Below are 16719 nucleotides of genomic sequence, written 5' to 3'. Positions count from 1 at the left end.
CATCCTAAAATGGAATCTCTTCCAACAGAGTTAGAGTGCAGGGCCATTTGCATTCCAGCCAAGGGTGAACTCCGGACAGGACTCACCCTCACTCCTATGCGGTGCAGGTAGATAATTTAAAGCATTCTTGAATGCCACCACTCCTGCTCCCCCACTGGCCCTTCTGCACTGAACTCCTAGAATGAGATCTATGAAAAGAATGCCCTTATAAGTGAGCTTCTTGTAGCTCTCCCTGGAAGATACCATGGGGTTTGGTGCCCCTGTACCTCTATATGTGATGTTTATTCCCACTGCCTGGAATCTCCTACCCCTACTCCACTTCTCCTCCAGGTAAACAATCACTTGCTCCTTCCTCAAGGATCCCATTGAACTTGAATGTCCTTTAGATCATTAACCACATTTCACAGAGATTATTAGTTTACAGGTATGACTCAACAACTAAGCAGGAAACTCCTCCTCTGGGCCAAAGACCTCATCCTTATCATTTCAGGTGTCAGCTCAGAGCTCAAGGAGCTCAATGGAATGAGCAAGGATAAGAATGAAGGGCAGCATCAGACCTGTTGAAGGTTAATAATCAGCACATCATGGGGGAGGGGTGGAAGGGAAGGGACGAACATCTGTAGGAGGATTGAGAAAGATCAGCGAAAAAGGCCTTCCTTAAGCATAATATCCCTGAGGGCAACCTCTTCTTCCAATGAGGGAGTCCTAGAGACAGAAAGCAAAAGACCAGGATTGGTCCAGACCCTAATCAGCAAGGGGGCTGGATACCTGGGTGGAAATCAAATGTGCATCCTGGAGCAACAGGAGGCTGCCAATGAGAGCTTCTTCCCTTCTCTTTAGGAAACAGCACTTCCCAGTGTGAGAAAATCCTATCCGTGGCTCTCCAGCCCCCACTGTGCGTCGTCCTTCAATGGGACCCAGAGTTTGACTGGTTATTCACAAATAATTATGAAATGTATCTGGTGGGGGGCAAAGCTAGGCATGTGTGCCCTCAAAGGATGGACCAGTGAGTCGCCAAGGCGTGAAAAGACTGCGGAAGGATACCGTGTAGAAGACGGTACATGCAGAAAGACAGTGGCCAGCTCGGTTAATGAGGATTAGCCAGAGGACGTGCTGCGGTTCATAGCAGACGTACTTTTGGGGTGATGCTTCCTGGAGTGCTGTAATTAGAGATGGCCACACACACATTCTGTCATTTAGGCAAGTCAACAAGTACGCAGCCCTTTCTTGTGTGTGATTCCAAATACTCCCGGCTCAGGACAGTGTCAAATTTCTACGCAGGATTTTTCTAATCCAGACAAGCTTTCCCTTTGAGCAAAGGAGGCTCTCAGATTCATGGTGTGTGGGTACAGCTGGTCAGCGCAGAGTGGAAGACAGCAAAGCTCGCCTCCAAGTGGAGGATTTGCTTATTGTTCAGTCCACTGCTCAGCTGGAAAGGAAATAACTACTGTGCGCATCCCCACATAGACCACATACAATGGGATGGGAAGACGTGAATGCGTTTAAAGGTGTGGACAGAGGTTTTTTTCTGCCCGGACAGCAATAGGTTAAATGTGAACCATAGCTCTTGCTGAGAGGAGACCTGGAGAATATTTCTGAAAGGAGAATAGAAAGAACCTTGAGGGGAAAAAAATGTCTGTTGTTTTTAAAGGATCGTCTGGGGTGGTGCTGATGCCGCTGGTCCAAGGTCCACTCTTTGAGGAGCAGGGCTTGGAGGACACAAGGCCTGACACTGATTTGCAGGAAAATGTGTATCAAGAAGAAAAAAATGTAAATAGCATCATGGCAGGAGTTTGCATTGATGGAAACTCAACACAGTGGGCCAGAGGGTTGGGTAGCCAGGAAGGATGAGAACAGGATGGCCCTTTTGAAGTAACTTTCTACAGAGCAATAAGTACCTAATACAGAGGAATTTGGCAAAGGTTCCTAAGAGAGACATACAGAAATATCCTCTTTACCTTGATTTTGTCATATGACCCAAGGAACTCAAGGTCAGTTACCAAGAAAGTAAGCAAGAGATGCCTATGCAAGAGAAAGAATCATGGAGCTGCTTTGTGTCAAAAACCAACCCAGGAAATGAAGAGAGAAAGTGCAAAATGCAAAGCCCATACCTCCCTCCCCCCTGCCCCAGTCAATGCTGGGCTAAAGGTGGGAGGGTGCCCTTTAGCAAAACAGTTGTGACCCCACCAGACCAGGCCCCCCTCCACTTCCTAGACCTCTCACTGGTCAGAGTGGGTACGGGTATCAAGGCCACCAGAAAAGCAATGGAGGTGCTACAAGCAATCAAATGTGTTCTTTGGGCCCATTTTCCTCCCGGGTCTCGACTTTATTGTGAGTGATCTTAAAGGCACTAGGAATCCAGAGCAGCCCAAACCACATGTTCAGGCTCTCTTCCGCTGGAGACTGGTGCAGATTTGGAGGGGAAGAGGCAGTGGTGGAGTACGGGATTGATTCAAGGTGGAGGCAGTTTGAGGTCTTGCTACAAAGACCCTACAATGTACTAAGCTGCACTGATACCATTCACCAGTTGTCTTGACAATGAATGTGTTCTGAGAGGAGTCAGGCTTCTTTCACTGGCAGAGGTACTCTGTTCAAGCAGACAGCATATACTGTAAAAGTAAGATGCTTTTAGCTGCAAGTAACCAAAATCCCAACTCAAAGAACTAAAACAATAAGAAAATGTACTATCTTGGGTACTAGGAAGAGCTGAGGTAGGGTAGCTCCAGGATTAATTCAGTGGCTTGATGACTTCATCGTAACCCCAGCGTATTGTATTAGTCAGGGTTCTCCAGAGAAACAGAACCCCTGGGATATATAGAGATATCTAGAAAGAGATTTATTATGAGAAATTGGCTCATGCACTTATGGAGGCTAAGTCTCACTATCTGCCATCTACAAGCTGAAGACCCAGGGAAGCTGGTGGTGTGGTTCCAGTCCAAACTCAAATGCCTGAGACCCGGGGGAGACAATGTTATAAGTCCCAAACTGAGACTGAAGGCCCAAGAACCAAAAGCACCAAGATCCAAGGGCAGGAGAAGATGGATGTCCCAGCTCAAGTAAGAGAGCAAACTCACCCCTTCTCTGCCTTTTTGTTCTACACAGACCCTCAATGTTTTGGATGATGCCCACCCACATTAATGAAGGTGACCATCTTTACTCAGTCTACAGATTCAAGTGCTAATCTCTTCTAGAAACACCCTCACAGACACACTCAGAAATAATGTTTTACCAGCCATCTAGCCATCCCTGAGCCCAGCCAAGTTGACACAAAATTAACCATCACACCCAGGTTCTCTACTTCTCTAAGTTCTGCTGTTCTCATTGTGTTAACTTTATCCTTAACGTGACTCCTCTCATGATCACAAAATGACAGTAGCAATTCCAGACATCACAGCTAGATATGATAAAATCAAGGCAAAGAAGAAAATGTCTATTCTTGTATGTCTGTCTTAGGAATCTTTGCCATATTCCTGTGTTTTAGATATCTATTTCTGCATAAAAAACATTACTCCAAAAGTTGGCAGTTAAGGGAGGGATTGGCACATTTTCCATCTATAAAGGGCCAAATATTAAATATCTTTGTCTTTGCTCATGTGGTCTCTGTCACAATTACTCAACCTTGCCATTGTAATGGGAAAGCAGCCATAGACAATATGTAAATCAATGGACATGGCTGTGTTCCAATAAAACTTTATTTATAAAAACAGACAGCAGGCTGGATTTGGCCCTCAATCTATAGCTTGCCAACCCCTGGATTAAAACAACAAACATCTGTTTCCTCACACTGTTTCCATGGGTCAGCAATCTGAGATGGGAGCAGTTTGCTGGGTGGTTCTGGCTCAGAGTCTCTCATGACAGTGTAGCCAATCTGTGGGCTGGGGCAGCAGTCATGTGAAGGCTTGACTAAAGCTGAAAGATCTGCTTGCCAGATGGTTCCTTCATATGGCTGTTAGCGAGAGGCCTCACTTCCTCATTACATGGACCTCCCAATAGGGCTGCTTAAGTGTCCTCACAACATGGCAGCTGGCTTCCCCAGAATGTGTAATCCGAGAGAGAGTAAGGAAGAAGCCATGATGTCTTTTACTACCTAGTCACACATATTCTGCTGTATCCTATTTTTTGGCATTAAGTCATTTGTCCAGCCCACAATCAAGAGGAGGGGAATTAGTCTCCCCCTTTTGAAGGGTGAAAAGATGAAAACAAGAAGGTGATGGGATCAAATCAGTCTTGATGTATTGGCCAAATGTGTGATCCATTTCTAATAACTGAAATTCAGCCTTATTCCTGAGGCCTGTTTCCACTATGTACTTAATTTCTCCATTCCTTGGGCCTCAGTTAATTGGCCTGAAATTCTCAAGACTCTTTTTCACATGTGCTACTAGGAAATCACAGGTATGCCATGCATGGTTGTACAGTTTGTGCGCTGTATAAGAGGCCCAGATGAAACGGAAAATAGGGGCTGAAATCTAGCCTGCGCTCAGCTCACCAAGCCTTGTTCCTTGAGGAAGGAGACAATTTTTGTCATTCTTCTGCCCGGAGGAGGCAGCTCTGCAGGGATCCACATAAGGTGACTTATGTGCCAGTGATGACCCTGGGGTATTGATTTTTTGAATGATTTACCCCCAATCTTGATATATTTGGCTGTCATTCCAGTCTGTTGAGATTTATTTGGATCCTGACTCTGACATCCACCACATTCTCCATCTCTCCCCACTTTCTCTGTCAGTGGGCTGCACACAGCCAGAGAGTACATAAGATGGAGTTCAGGTGAAAAATAATAGAACTTCTATTTCTGGTTTTATTTTTTTCATCCAAATCAAGAAAGAAATTAAACCTTACTATTAGTTAATAAATTAGTGCTGGTGGATGTTTATATTTATAAACAATTATACATATATTGAGGTAAATGCTTAGAAGTTTTTACAGATGCATGATCAAGAAATATTAGAGATGATTGTTTTATATCATCATCTAAGTCACTGATGAAAAATTGAAATGAGGCCAGGCTGAGAAGAGAACCTAGAGATGAACAATGGTCTAATAAGCTGTCTGGATACCATACCGTCTGACCCAGCACCTAACCCAAATCAACCATGTGGAACAGATACGCCATGCAACAGCCTCTAAGATGGTCCCCAGTGATCCTGCCTCCCGGTTTTCACACCCACATAAATGACATTTCGCATGATGTATCATGACGATGTATAAAATCCTGAGCCAGAGATATCTAGCTAATTTAGCTCCAAAATCCACACTCTTTTCCACTAACAATAAGTTATTCCATTATCTAGCTATATGACCTTGAGCAAGTGACTTCAACCTCCTCGTAGTCAGTTTCTTCATCAGTAAAATTAGAGACTGAAACACATTATTTATCTCTAATATTATAAAATTGCATAACCCTCCTCTGCTTTATTTACAGTCCCAGAAGCAAATTTAAGTGATTTTTATACTAAGGAATGTTGGGGGGGCCGAAGATTTGAAGCTTACTTGATTTAGCTGAAGAAATGCGTCAAAGTCCAAAACCAGAGGCTTGCGAACGTCCGTTGTTTATGTAGCTGATGCCAACAGCTTCCTGTATGGCCCAGTGCTGCCACTCAGAGGATAAAAGGGGGACGAGGTCTGTTTCTTAGGAGGAACAAAGAAGAGGCCTCTAGCCTACTCTGACCATCTGCCAGCTGCAACCAAGGTAATAAAAGTAATAAAATTTAATTTTGCTGCGACTCAGTACATACTCTTAATACAGTGATGTGACAGTTGGAACGTGTGGGGCAATGAGGGAAAGAGGTAGTGCAGTGTCAAACAGGGACAGTGTGATCAACAGCGTGATAGTTGAGGATGTATTTGCATATATTGAGATGTTGTTTTACTTTTTACTATGCTTTGTTATCATTGTCACTGGCTTTCCGCGTGTATACTGTTTTGAATCTTTCAACCCCTTGAAATGTGCCTTCAAAAGCTCTAGTATTTCAAGCTATGCCTCAGTCCCAAAAAAGTGAGAACTATTGCCCTAAACCCTAGGACAATGGCGCAACATGGTCTGGTAGGGAACGCTTTCGGTATAACTCATGTCAAAACTCTACCTGCCACTGGCGTCTTTGGGAGTTAAAGAAATAGAGACATTCACCTTTCACCTGGTGAGGAGACTGCTGTACTCATAACTGAGGATGCAAAGTCCAGATAAATAGACAGATAAGGTAGATAAAGATACAAAGAGTTCCCTCTTCCTCAAAAGAAAGAAGCCCAATAACAAATCTCCTTTAGAGTTTAATAATGTTTGGCAAGGCAATCTAGCTGGAAGCTTGTGGGCTTTGCTATCTAGTCATTCATTCATTCATTTCTTTAACAGCTCTGCCCTTTACTAGCTAAGTGAACACAGGCCAGTTATTTGCCTTCTCTGAGCCTTAATTTCCACCTTTGCAAAAAGGAGGGAATTATAATACGTCCCTCATGAATTATTGTGAGGATTAAAGAAGATAATTTATTTGAAAGAACAGCACACGGTGGTGTAAATAGTGGGAATTCAGTAAATGTTCAATTTCCTTCTTTTGCATTCCTTTTTTTTTCCTTAAGAAATTTGCATTTGATCTATATTTTTAAAAGATCACCCCAGCTGCCCTGTGGAGATTATGTATAAATGGAAAGAATGGAAGCAATGAGGTGGGTCACGAGGCTACTGCAGTTGTCCAGATGGGAGAGAATAATGGCTTGGACTCAGACGGTAGCAGTGTTAAAGGGGAGAGTGGGTAGATTCAGGGTGTTTTAAAGGTAGTTGACAGGACTTACTGTGGGGCATGAGGAAAGAGAAAAAACTCTTGTTAAAATTTTTATTTAGCTTATTTCATCCCAGAGAAAGGGAACTTGACCCATCGATGTTGTCTAGATTGCATTGTCCAATAGAACTTTCAGTGATGATGGAAATGTTCTATATAGGTGCTGTCCAACATGGTAGACAGCCATGTGTGCCCACTGAGCACTGGAAGTGTGGCTAGTGTGACTAAGGAACTGATTTTTTTTATTTAATTTTAATTAAATTTATATAGCTATCATATTGGACAGCACAAGTCTAGGTAATGTACCCCCTAGATGTTTTCCCCTATATTCTCTTCAAATTATACAGACACAACAATTTACAGAACCTACAATTTGCTTTCACGTACATTCTTATGATCTTGTCCAGTCTTAACTGCTCAACTAGTTTCTGTTAATTGAGCTAAAACCTGAAAAAAATTATCAAGACTCTTCTACTTCTATTAATCCCAATATTAAAACATTAATGGGTAACCCATTTTGTCCAATTGTAAACATCATATAAATTATATCCTTACATGTTTTAATTAAGTTGGAATATTGCTCCTCTGCCTAATTTATGTGAAATCAATTGCTGTGGTAACTACATATCATATTTCTTGACCTTAATGCCTATAGGAGAAATGATTGATTTCAAAAGGACTCAGAAGGAAGGCTATGACCTAAACAACCTGGTAATAAATCTGACTGTCTGCTAGCCTAAGTACTGAAGTTGTCATTGGACCACAGGTGCTTAGCAGGCACTCAAGGTCAACTTAAGGGGAATTGCAGTGTTGATATTAAAATTAAAAGTAAATTTTGATTTTTTTTCTGTCTCATATTTTATGCACAATATTAGTATTTTCAATTGATAAGAGCCCTTTTTGCTTTTCTTCCTTTCTCTTCTTTTCTCATTTTCCTTAAGTGAGCTCCAAATATCTCTGGCTACCATATAGTCCACATACACCTCAACAGTGTATTCAAAAACAAACTTATCATTTAAGCTACATTTAGGGAAAAGTTCAAGGCCTCACTGTGGGATGCATACTCCCCCATCTTCCTTCTAGATACTTGTAGTGAATATTTTTTGGTTCTGTCTGCCCAGCATCACTTTGCCCCTTTTTTTCTGATAACCACAACTCCTTCCTCCCTAAAGTAATATCCCTTCCCCACTACCTGTGATTTTGGTGGGAAAGCCAATCACAGTACTCCTCCCACCCCCTAGCCACAATGATTGGCCTAGAATGGTACAGATGCAATCAGAGTTCTTACCTGGGATTTTAGACTCATCCTGGAAGAAAGGAGACCTCATTTTCCTTTGTAGCTAAACTGAGACGCTGTAAATCTTGAGCTGCCTCTGATCATGCCCCGTCATTTCCCAACCATATGGAGGAAGCAGCTCTGAACTGGAAGAGAGAAAGACCAGCACATAGAGGAAAGTAGAGTGGAGTAAGAGAACAAAGAGACAGAACCGATGATCTCATTTCACACCCCCTGAGGCCAGGTCCACTCATGGGCTTCAATCAGCCATCCATTTCTCTTTTATACTTAAGCTCTATGAGTTGGGCTTCTGACACCTGTAACCAAATGTGTCCTGTTGAATGTAGTACCTCTCCCAACTCATAAGGAGCCACACTCCCCTTCACTCTCCATGCTCCAGCCATACTCAAACACTCTCTCTTGTCATTTTGCTCTTTTATCACTGGGCCTTTGGACATATCATCCCTCTGCCTGGAGCCTTTGCCTTCAGATCTCAGCTTAAACATCACTTTCTTTTGGAGGTCCTCTGTGACTTTTAGATGATGGAAATTTACCTGCTATTCAGTGAAACTGGCAGTTAGCCATTAATGATTAAGCAGCTAGTAACTATGGGGGATCGGAATTGGCCACCTCAAAATATGTCTCTGCCTGAATGACACTTTGGCCCCCACACTCACTAACTAACCAAAGAAGTTTGGGATGGGAGGCCTACCCCCAGAACAGGCCATTACAATAGACATCTCCGGTGTCTGGGTGGGTCCCTGCTAAGCCCATTCTTAGTTATGGTTACCCTTTATAAGAGACATTTACATTTGTAAAGAAAATCTCCATTTTTAAAGGTATCTTCTTCCCTGTACCAGGAAGAAGGGGAGGATGGCCTTACCTAGAAAGTTATCAGAAAGGAAAGCAAAGACTTAAATCTGCATGATAAACTTACTCATTGTTAACTGTGCTGTTTAGGCAATATGCTATATGACTCCCACTAGGTTTCTATAGGTAACGTCCTCTTGAAGCTGGGGTCACCATGGTAATGGATGTTTGAGCTATTTTTTTCAGGGACTGAACCCCTTGTCCACTTCAGGCTGGATTCAGACCACCAGCCCATCAACTGGGCCCATGCAGACATGTGTCCGATAAGCGACATTTTGGCGGCGAGAGGTTGGAACTCCACCCTCAGGGCATGCTAATGCCGCCATTCTGTGAACATGTGTCCTACAAAGAGGCATGAAGCCTGACTACACTTGCACAGATCATCAATTACCTCATCTCTCCTCACCTCCAATCATTTCAGACCACCTTGCCCCCTACCCCATAAATACCCCTGAGTCCCTATTTTGGGGGAAGCAGATTTGAGATTCATTCTCTCATTTCCACACTTGGCTACCTTGTTATTAATAAACCCTCTCTCTCTGCAATCTCATTGTCTCAGTGATTGGCTTTCTGGGCAATGGGCAAAAACAGACCTGGTGCGGTAACATCAGCTCCTGTGACACCCTGTGCTTCCCTATCATAACACTCACCTACTTTATTATTATTGTCTCTTTGATACTTGTCTTCACCACTAGACTCCAAGCTCCATGATGCCAGGGCCTGTATCTCTTTTTCACTGACGTATTCCCCAGCACCTAGAATAGAGCTTGGACCAGAGTAGGCACCTAAAGAATATTTTGAATGAACAAATAAATGAATAGTGTTTTCTCTTATACTTTCCCATTTGAATCTGACACAAATCTATGTGTATTGTCAATATATTATCAAAGCATAGTGTATGTTTTCATACTCACTTTTTAACAGATAGAATCAGGCTGGTAGACATTAAGTTCTCTAAGATCCCACAGCTCAGAATGCCAATTACTAGGCTGGAATTGTGATATTTTGACTCCTAATCCAGCTCACTTCTCACTCTAGACATTAACTTCCAAAAATATGTTTCCATCAACAAAAAATGATAAGCTCTTCAGGTGCAGCCTGGGTTGAGCACCACTTTTCTAAAATCAGCTGATTTTTTAATCTTAAAAACAGCTGAAACCACCTAGTGGCATCACTCTAATTGTTTTGTGTGTCTCTGTCGTCGTTCTAATTCTCTTAATGAAATTGTTAGTTCCCTGAAACTTTAGTCTTGCTGCTCAACATGTGGTCCCTGAACCAGCAGAAATGACGTCACCTCGGAGCTTTTCAGAAATGCAGAGTCCCAAGCCCCACCCCAGACCTATTGAATTAGAAACTGCATTTTAACAAGACCTCCAGGCAATGCCAATGTACAGCCAAGGCTGAGAACCACTGCTCTGGGGTAATCAGTCACATCAGATATTCTCGTACCATAACATGTATTCACAGCACATGCGTTGAGGGGTGACTGTAGGTAAAGGAAAATACTTAATACCAGCTGTTGAACAATCAGGTTTCAATGTGGTCAATCAGGACAATGAGACAAACTGAAAGTAACAACCAAGTCTTTATTCACTTCCTACAACAGTGCAAACATGAAGCAAAAGAGAAAGTTTCCAGCTCCCCTCTGTTCCATTTTTCCTCCACGGAACAGCACAGGCGAGGATCAGATGACATGCAGAACAGACAGAGGAATCGACTCAGGAGCAAAAGGAGCCCCCAAACAAAAGGCTCTTGCCTCTTTATGGATCCCGTAGGCTGGAAAGAAGAGGCAGGGGAAGGGCTAGGAATGGAAAGATGAGTCCAAGTGAAGTATTCTAGCCATGACCCCCAGTAAAGAGGCCTCAGGATGGAGGCATCTGGGCTAAGAAGGCAGCTATGCATATGACCACAGGGGGATGACAGCCTGAGTCCTTGAGTGTAAATCCCTCCAGAAAACTGTAACGTATCAGCCTTGCACCAAGTCTGGAGTAAGGAGGGCAGCTTCCCTTCACAAAGCCTGCCGGACGTAGTCTGGTAATTGCCTATAATCACACATATCACACAAAGGATTTGGGCCTGGAGCCGGACTCCTCCACTGGCTGGTACAAACTTTGTACCATTTAACAAGTAAAGACACTAGTTTGCTCAGTAGTCTAAACAAAGCAGCCTATGAAATCAACCAATGCATATTGATGGACTTGTCTCCAGCAATGGTTCTCAAAGTGTGGTCCCTGGACTAGCAACATCAGCATCACCTGGGAACTTCTTAGAAATGGAAATTCTTGGACTCCTGACCTTCTGAATCAGAAAATGTGGGGATGGGGCCCAGCAATTTGTGTTTCCACAACCCCTCCAGATGATTCTGATGTATGCTCACGTTTGAGAAGCATTGCTGTAGAGGAGGGTTTCTCAAACTCAGCACTATTGACACTTTAGGACAGGTAATTCTTTGTTGCGGGGGGTGCTGTCCTGTGCATTGTAGGATGTTAGATGAGTCTTTGGCTTCTACCTACTGGATACCAACACCATCCTCATAATGTGACACCTCAAAATATCTCCAGACATTACTAAATATTCCCTAAGGGGACAGAATTGCCCCCAGTTGACAACACTGCCCTAGAGTAAGAACTCTGGCCTAGGCTGGTCCAAGCCTACATCACGATATATAAATAATCCGTCCATAACATACTCATTCAAGTGCTCACAGATATGTGACAATGTGACATAAACTAAGGTTTGAATAGTTTGCAGTTTACAAAGCACTTGCATATATATGTCAGTTATTCCTCACATTAATCCTATGAGGAAGGTAATTATCATCATTTTTATATTACTGGTAAGAAAACAGATTCATACAGGTTCCTCAGTGTGCCCGAGGTTGCTGCCTAGTAAGTAGCAGAACTGGAACTCAAACCTAGATCTTTCTTTTCACAGATAAAGAGAATTATCTTATTAAATGGATTATGGAGGGGATATTTCTAGCCTTGAATGATATCATTGCTCTGGTAACAAATTCAATATTAGCTGAGAAGTGACAGTCGTAGGAATACTTAAAGATTGTTCAATATGAAAAATGTGTTATGTACTCTAGATTAGCGTAAACCTATCCATAGGTGTCGCTGTGAGCTGTTACTTAGAAATAAAAGCTTTATGATTGTTATGCTGAGCCTTAGTCAAAGATGTAGGGGAGATTTGTACTCAAATCAGAAAAGCAAAAAATAGCACAATGAAACAAATTCAGGAATAGTCTTTCTCCTCTAAACCACAGCCCCTGGTGAGAAAGTGAAACCGAATCAGAATCATTGACTGAGCGAGAGAGGAAAAGGACCCCCAGAACACCAGAGAGCCATTGTCCCGCTCTGACCCAGGTCCCTGTAGAATGAAGTGCTGCCCAACCAGCATGAGGCTCCTGTGGAGCAATGTTTCAAAAAGCCTGCACTGCCCAGGACTTCCAGAGAGTGGATGCCATACTCATCCAGAGGTGAGCTGGGGATTTCCAGGGCACAGTAATAGACTTTGGCTTCTGAGCGAGCATCCCATTGCCAGCAGCCAGCTCGCTGACCTTTGGACGGTCCTCCGACATGGCCAAACTTGTTGCAGAGTGTAAAACTGAAATGCTAAATAAAGACCAAGGCCAAATCAAAGTCATGATGAGACGAATGACCCCAGACAAACCTTTTGATGTCAGTTCTTTTTTGCCCTGAGAAGAATTTGAAACCTCTTGCCTCCTCTTTAGAGAGGATCGTTAATGGTCCTATAAACTGGAGTTTAAATATGGAAACGTTTCTAATCAGAGGAAAGAGCACTGGGCTGCGAGTCAGAAGGCCTGGGTTCTAGTCCTGGATGCTCAACAGAGAACCCACTCAACATCCCTCGGTTTCAGGTTTGGTTTGGGGTTTTTTTCTATAAAACAGAGAGATCTGATTACAGGAATTCTAGGATCTCTTCCACTTGTAGAATTCCACTCTTTACCAACATCCTAAACTTGCAGTTAATATACCCACAACTTGGGAAACACCATACATAAAGTTAAAGAAGTTGGGATTCGGAGTCAGGCCCACCCAGCGTGAAATCCTTGCTCTGCTATTTTCTAGCTGGGTCACAGTGGACTACTCTCTAACTCTTCCCATCCTCAGTTTCCTCATCTTTAAAGTTCAGGTGATAATCACAGTACCTAACCCAAAGGGCTATTGTGATTATTAAATGGAATCATATGGGTAAATAATTAGCAAACAGTCCTTGGCACATAGGAAGTATGCAATAGATGATAGTTATTATCATATATTTGAAAATGGACACTCAGAAAAATAAAATTGAAGGTTCTGATTAAAATCTATACTTCATATTGTGATTGAGGGAATTAGAGCCACTTAAAAATTGACTGGCTAAGAAATATTATTTACATTCTATTAAAAAGATCTCAGGGGGCCGGCCGCGTGGCGTAGTGGTGAAGTGCACACGCTCCACTGCTAGCGGCCCAGGTTCCGATCCCAGGCATACACCGATGCACCGCTTGTCAGGTCATGCTGTGGTGACATCCCATATAAAGTGGAGGAAGATGGGCCCGGATGTTAGCCCAGGGCCAGTCTTCCTCAGCAAAAAGAGGAGGATTAGCATGGATGTTAGCTCAGGGCTGATCTTCCTTAGGAAAAAAAAAAAAAAGATCTCAGAACTGTTAGATGACAGTCTCTCAAAGGAACGCAGGCCGTTTCTCATGTTTCCTGCATGATACAAATTAGTAGAAAATTAGACATAAAGGATCCCTGCATACATAGCACCATTTTGTAATATACTGTTTTCTGCTAGTTTAGTTAGGGATAGGGAAATTGTGAATGGAAGAAAGAAAGTATAGAGCTGCGCTGGCCATTTCAGTAGCCGCTGGCCACACGTGGCTGTTGAGCGGTTGAAAGTCGTCAGTCCAAGCTGAGATGTGACGTAAGTGTAAAATCCACACAAGGTTACGAAGACTTCATACCAAAAAAGGAAAGGAAAATATTTCATTAATTTTTTGTATTGGTTATACATTAAAATGATAAAATTTGGAGTGAATAAAATATTTAAAAATTAATTCCACCTGTTTCTTTTTACTTTTTTAATGTGACTACTAAAAATTTTTAAATTACAAATGCAGCTTGCATTATATGTCTATTGCACAATGCTGGTTAGGGGGAAGGGAAGAATGCACACACACACACACACACACACACACACACACACACACACAGAGTGAGAAGAAAAGGAAGCCCCAAGGACGCAGCAAATTGAAAAAACATCAGCTCATGAGGGAGGACACAGGCTTGTGGATCCTAGCTCCACGTAAAGAAATGAAAGCATCAAGATTAATTTTTCTATTAGCAGAAAAGCTAGAGAGACTACATTCCCGCATTCCTAATGCCTTTTACATATTCCACTTTGAAACATTTGGTAGAGGAAAGAAAAGAGAAGTTGTAGTCCCTTCATCTCTTTTCATTGGTTAACAGTTTTTACTCTTATAAAACAACTTGCCCTCTTTTGGTAGGTGGCTGGAAAGACCTAAATTAAGGAAAGTGCACCCTCTGCAGGCTACTTAGCAATATTTTAAAAGACAAATAGGCACAGTGAAGGAGTCTGTAAAAATAATAGAGAATGAATAAATGAATGAATGAGTTACGTTTCACATTATTGCATTTACAGCTTTTACTATGGATTCAGTAATGATGGAAATAAAGGCAAAAACAGGTTTCATAGTGTGGAAACTATTATTAGATCACTTCAACCTTTTCTTCTTTTCTTCCCTCCTGCTCTCCTTCCCTCCTTCCCTCCTTTCCCTCCTTCCTTCCTTCTATCCATCTTTTTCTTTCTTTCATCCTTTGAACAACTCAGACACACCTTTTTTATAAATCCTGTGTAAGGACAGAAGGCACAGGGTCAAATTCAACTTAGAGATTTATGCCACTTTATTTCTATACAATGTCTTTATGAGGTTAATACTTCCTTCATGGGTCTGAGCCCAACCTGGCAGACAAGGTCAAGAAATAATAAGGCCGGGGCCGGCCCGGTGGCACAAGTGGTTAAGTGCTCACGCTCTGCTTCCATGGCCCAGGGTCCGCAGGTTCGGTTCCCAGGCACGCACCAGTGCACCGCTTGTCCAGCCATGCTGTGGCGGCATCCCATATAAAATAGAGGAAGATGGGCACGGATGTTAGCTCAGGGCTGATCTTCCTTTGCAAAAAAAGAGGAGGACTGGCATTGGATGTTATCTCAGGGTTAGTCTTCCTCACCAAAAAAAAAAAAAGAAGGAAATAATAAGACAACAAACATTCACCAGCTACAACCTTAGTAGTGTCAAGTGCATAATGCTAAGCAGCCCTCAACTTAGGAAAGGGTTATCTTCCCAGAGGCTGTTTATATGTTGGTGGTTTAGAATTGGAAATCTTTTTCTCACTTGTTCCTGGGCCAGTTTGCAAATATACAAATACACATTAACCTATAGTGTATCTGAGACAGACTACTTATAACACCATTATTTCTACTGTATCAAACAGTAATATATAACAGTATTTTTATGGGAAAAGACCACAACAAAGGCCCAGTTTGGGATCTTAGGACTATCTTCCCCCAAGCAGTATGAGCAACCTTCCTCAGATTCTTTTTTTTTTTTTTTTTTTTTGAGGAAGATGGGCCCTGCGCTAATACCTGTTGCCAATCTTCCTCTTTTGTCTTTTTCTCACCAAAGCCCCAGTACATAGTTGTGTATCCTAGTTGTAGAGTTGTAGGTCTTCTATACGGGATGCCGCCTCAGCATGGCTTGATGAGCGGCGACTAGGTCTGCGCCCAGGATCCGAACCGACAAACCCAAGGCCGCCAAAGCAGAACGCGTCAACTTAACCGCTACGCCACTGGGCCGGCCCCCCTTCAGTTTCTTGATTTAGGGAGGAGAGGTATGTCTGGGACACCCATGCCAGATATCCCCAGGACCAGTATCTTGTTAGCTCTCTATGTTGCAAAAAAGGAAGCTAACTCACTGGGACAGTCAACCCCAAGATTTCCAAACTGGAGAACAAGGAAATAAAAGAAAATTCTCATCATCATGGGATCAGAAAAAGCAAGACCACAAAAGGTGGACTGCCCTGCCTTCTTCAACACACACACACACACAAACACACACACACACACTTTTCTCTGTGTCATCGAAACGACTCATTTCATAAACTGATCAATTGCAGGCTAAGACTACCTGTAACTATAACAATGACCGGGCTTCAGTAGCCTCAAGAAATACAGCGTCAGTGTTATGGAATATATTTCCTATTAGCATTTTTATTATTTGCAGCATAATTTATTTTAAAACCAATTTAATTCTTTTTAAACTATCAAATAAAACTAGCATGCTTAAATTAAACTTTGCAGGGTGTGAAATAACTTAAGGAGAGCTTATGAGAGGGAGGTTACAGGAACCCAGAAATTATGCTTATTCCTTACACATAATTCAAAACATGATGAAAATGTAATGCCAGCCTGCAAAATTGTGTGCTTTTTGTCAAATATGGATTACGTGTTTTAAAATAAACACTTGCAGGAGAACACAACAAAAAGTGATATCATTTATTATTTGCTGTTTCTAACGCTTATATTTAAACTTCTTAATCAAGAATATTTGGGCACAGCCTAAATTGTGTCTATTTAAGCTTCATTTCTCATAGTTAAACTGTGGAAAAAAATAAAAGTATCTATCTTGATCAGAGTTATTGGAACATAAGTGAAATATTTTCATAGCTCTGCTCTCTCTTGAGTGCAGTCTTGAAATTGAGCACTTTTGAG

General features: G+C 42.3%; 1 protein-coding gene across 1 annotated transcript in view; it reads right to left on the bottom strand.

Moving 5' to 3' along the window:
* Window positions 1-8718, bottom strand: part of MAP3K7CL (MAP3K7 C-terminal like) — a 69109-nt gene extending 60391 nt beyond the window's left edge. The window contains exon 1 of the mRNA XM_058522981.1: window positions 8062-8718. Within this exon, the coding sequence (XP_058378964.1) occupies window positions 8062-8079 (18 nt within the window). The 5' untranslated portion in view covers window positions 8080-8718. The remainder of the gene's footprint in view (window positions 1-8061) is intronic.
* Window positions 8719-16719: the final 8001 nt, after the last annotated feature.

Source organism: Diceros bicornis, chromosome 27, assembly GCF_020826845.1.
Source record: "Diceros bicornis minor isolate mBicDic1 chromosome 27, mDicBic1.mat.cur, whole genome shotgun sequence".
Classification (NCBI taxonomy): domain Eukaryota; kingdom Metazoa; phylum Chordata; class Mammalia; order Perissodactyla; family Rhinocerotidae; genus Diceros; species Diceros bicornis.
Note: the sequence above shows the minus strand (reverse complement) of the source record. Positions and strands in the feature narration are given on the sequence as shown.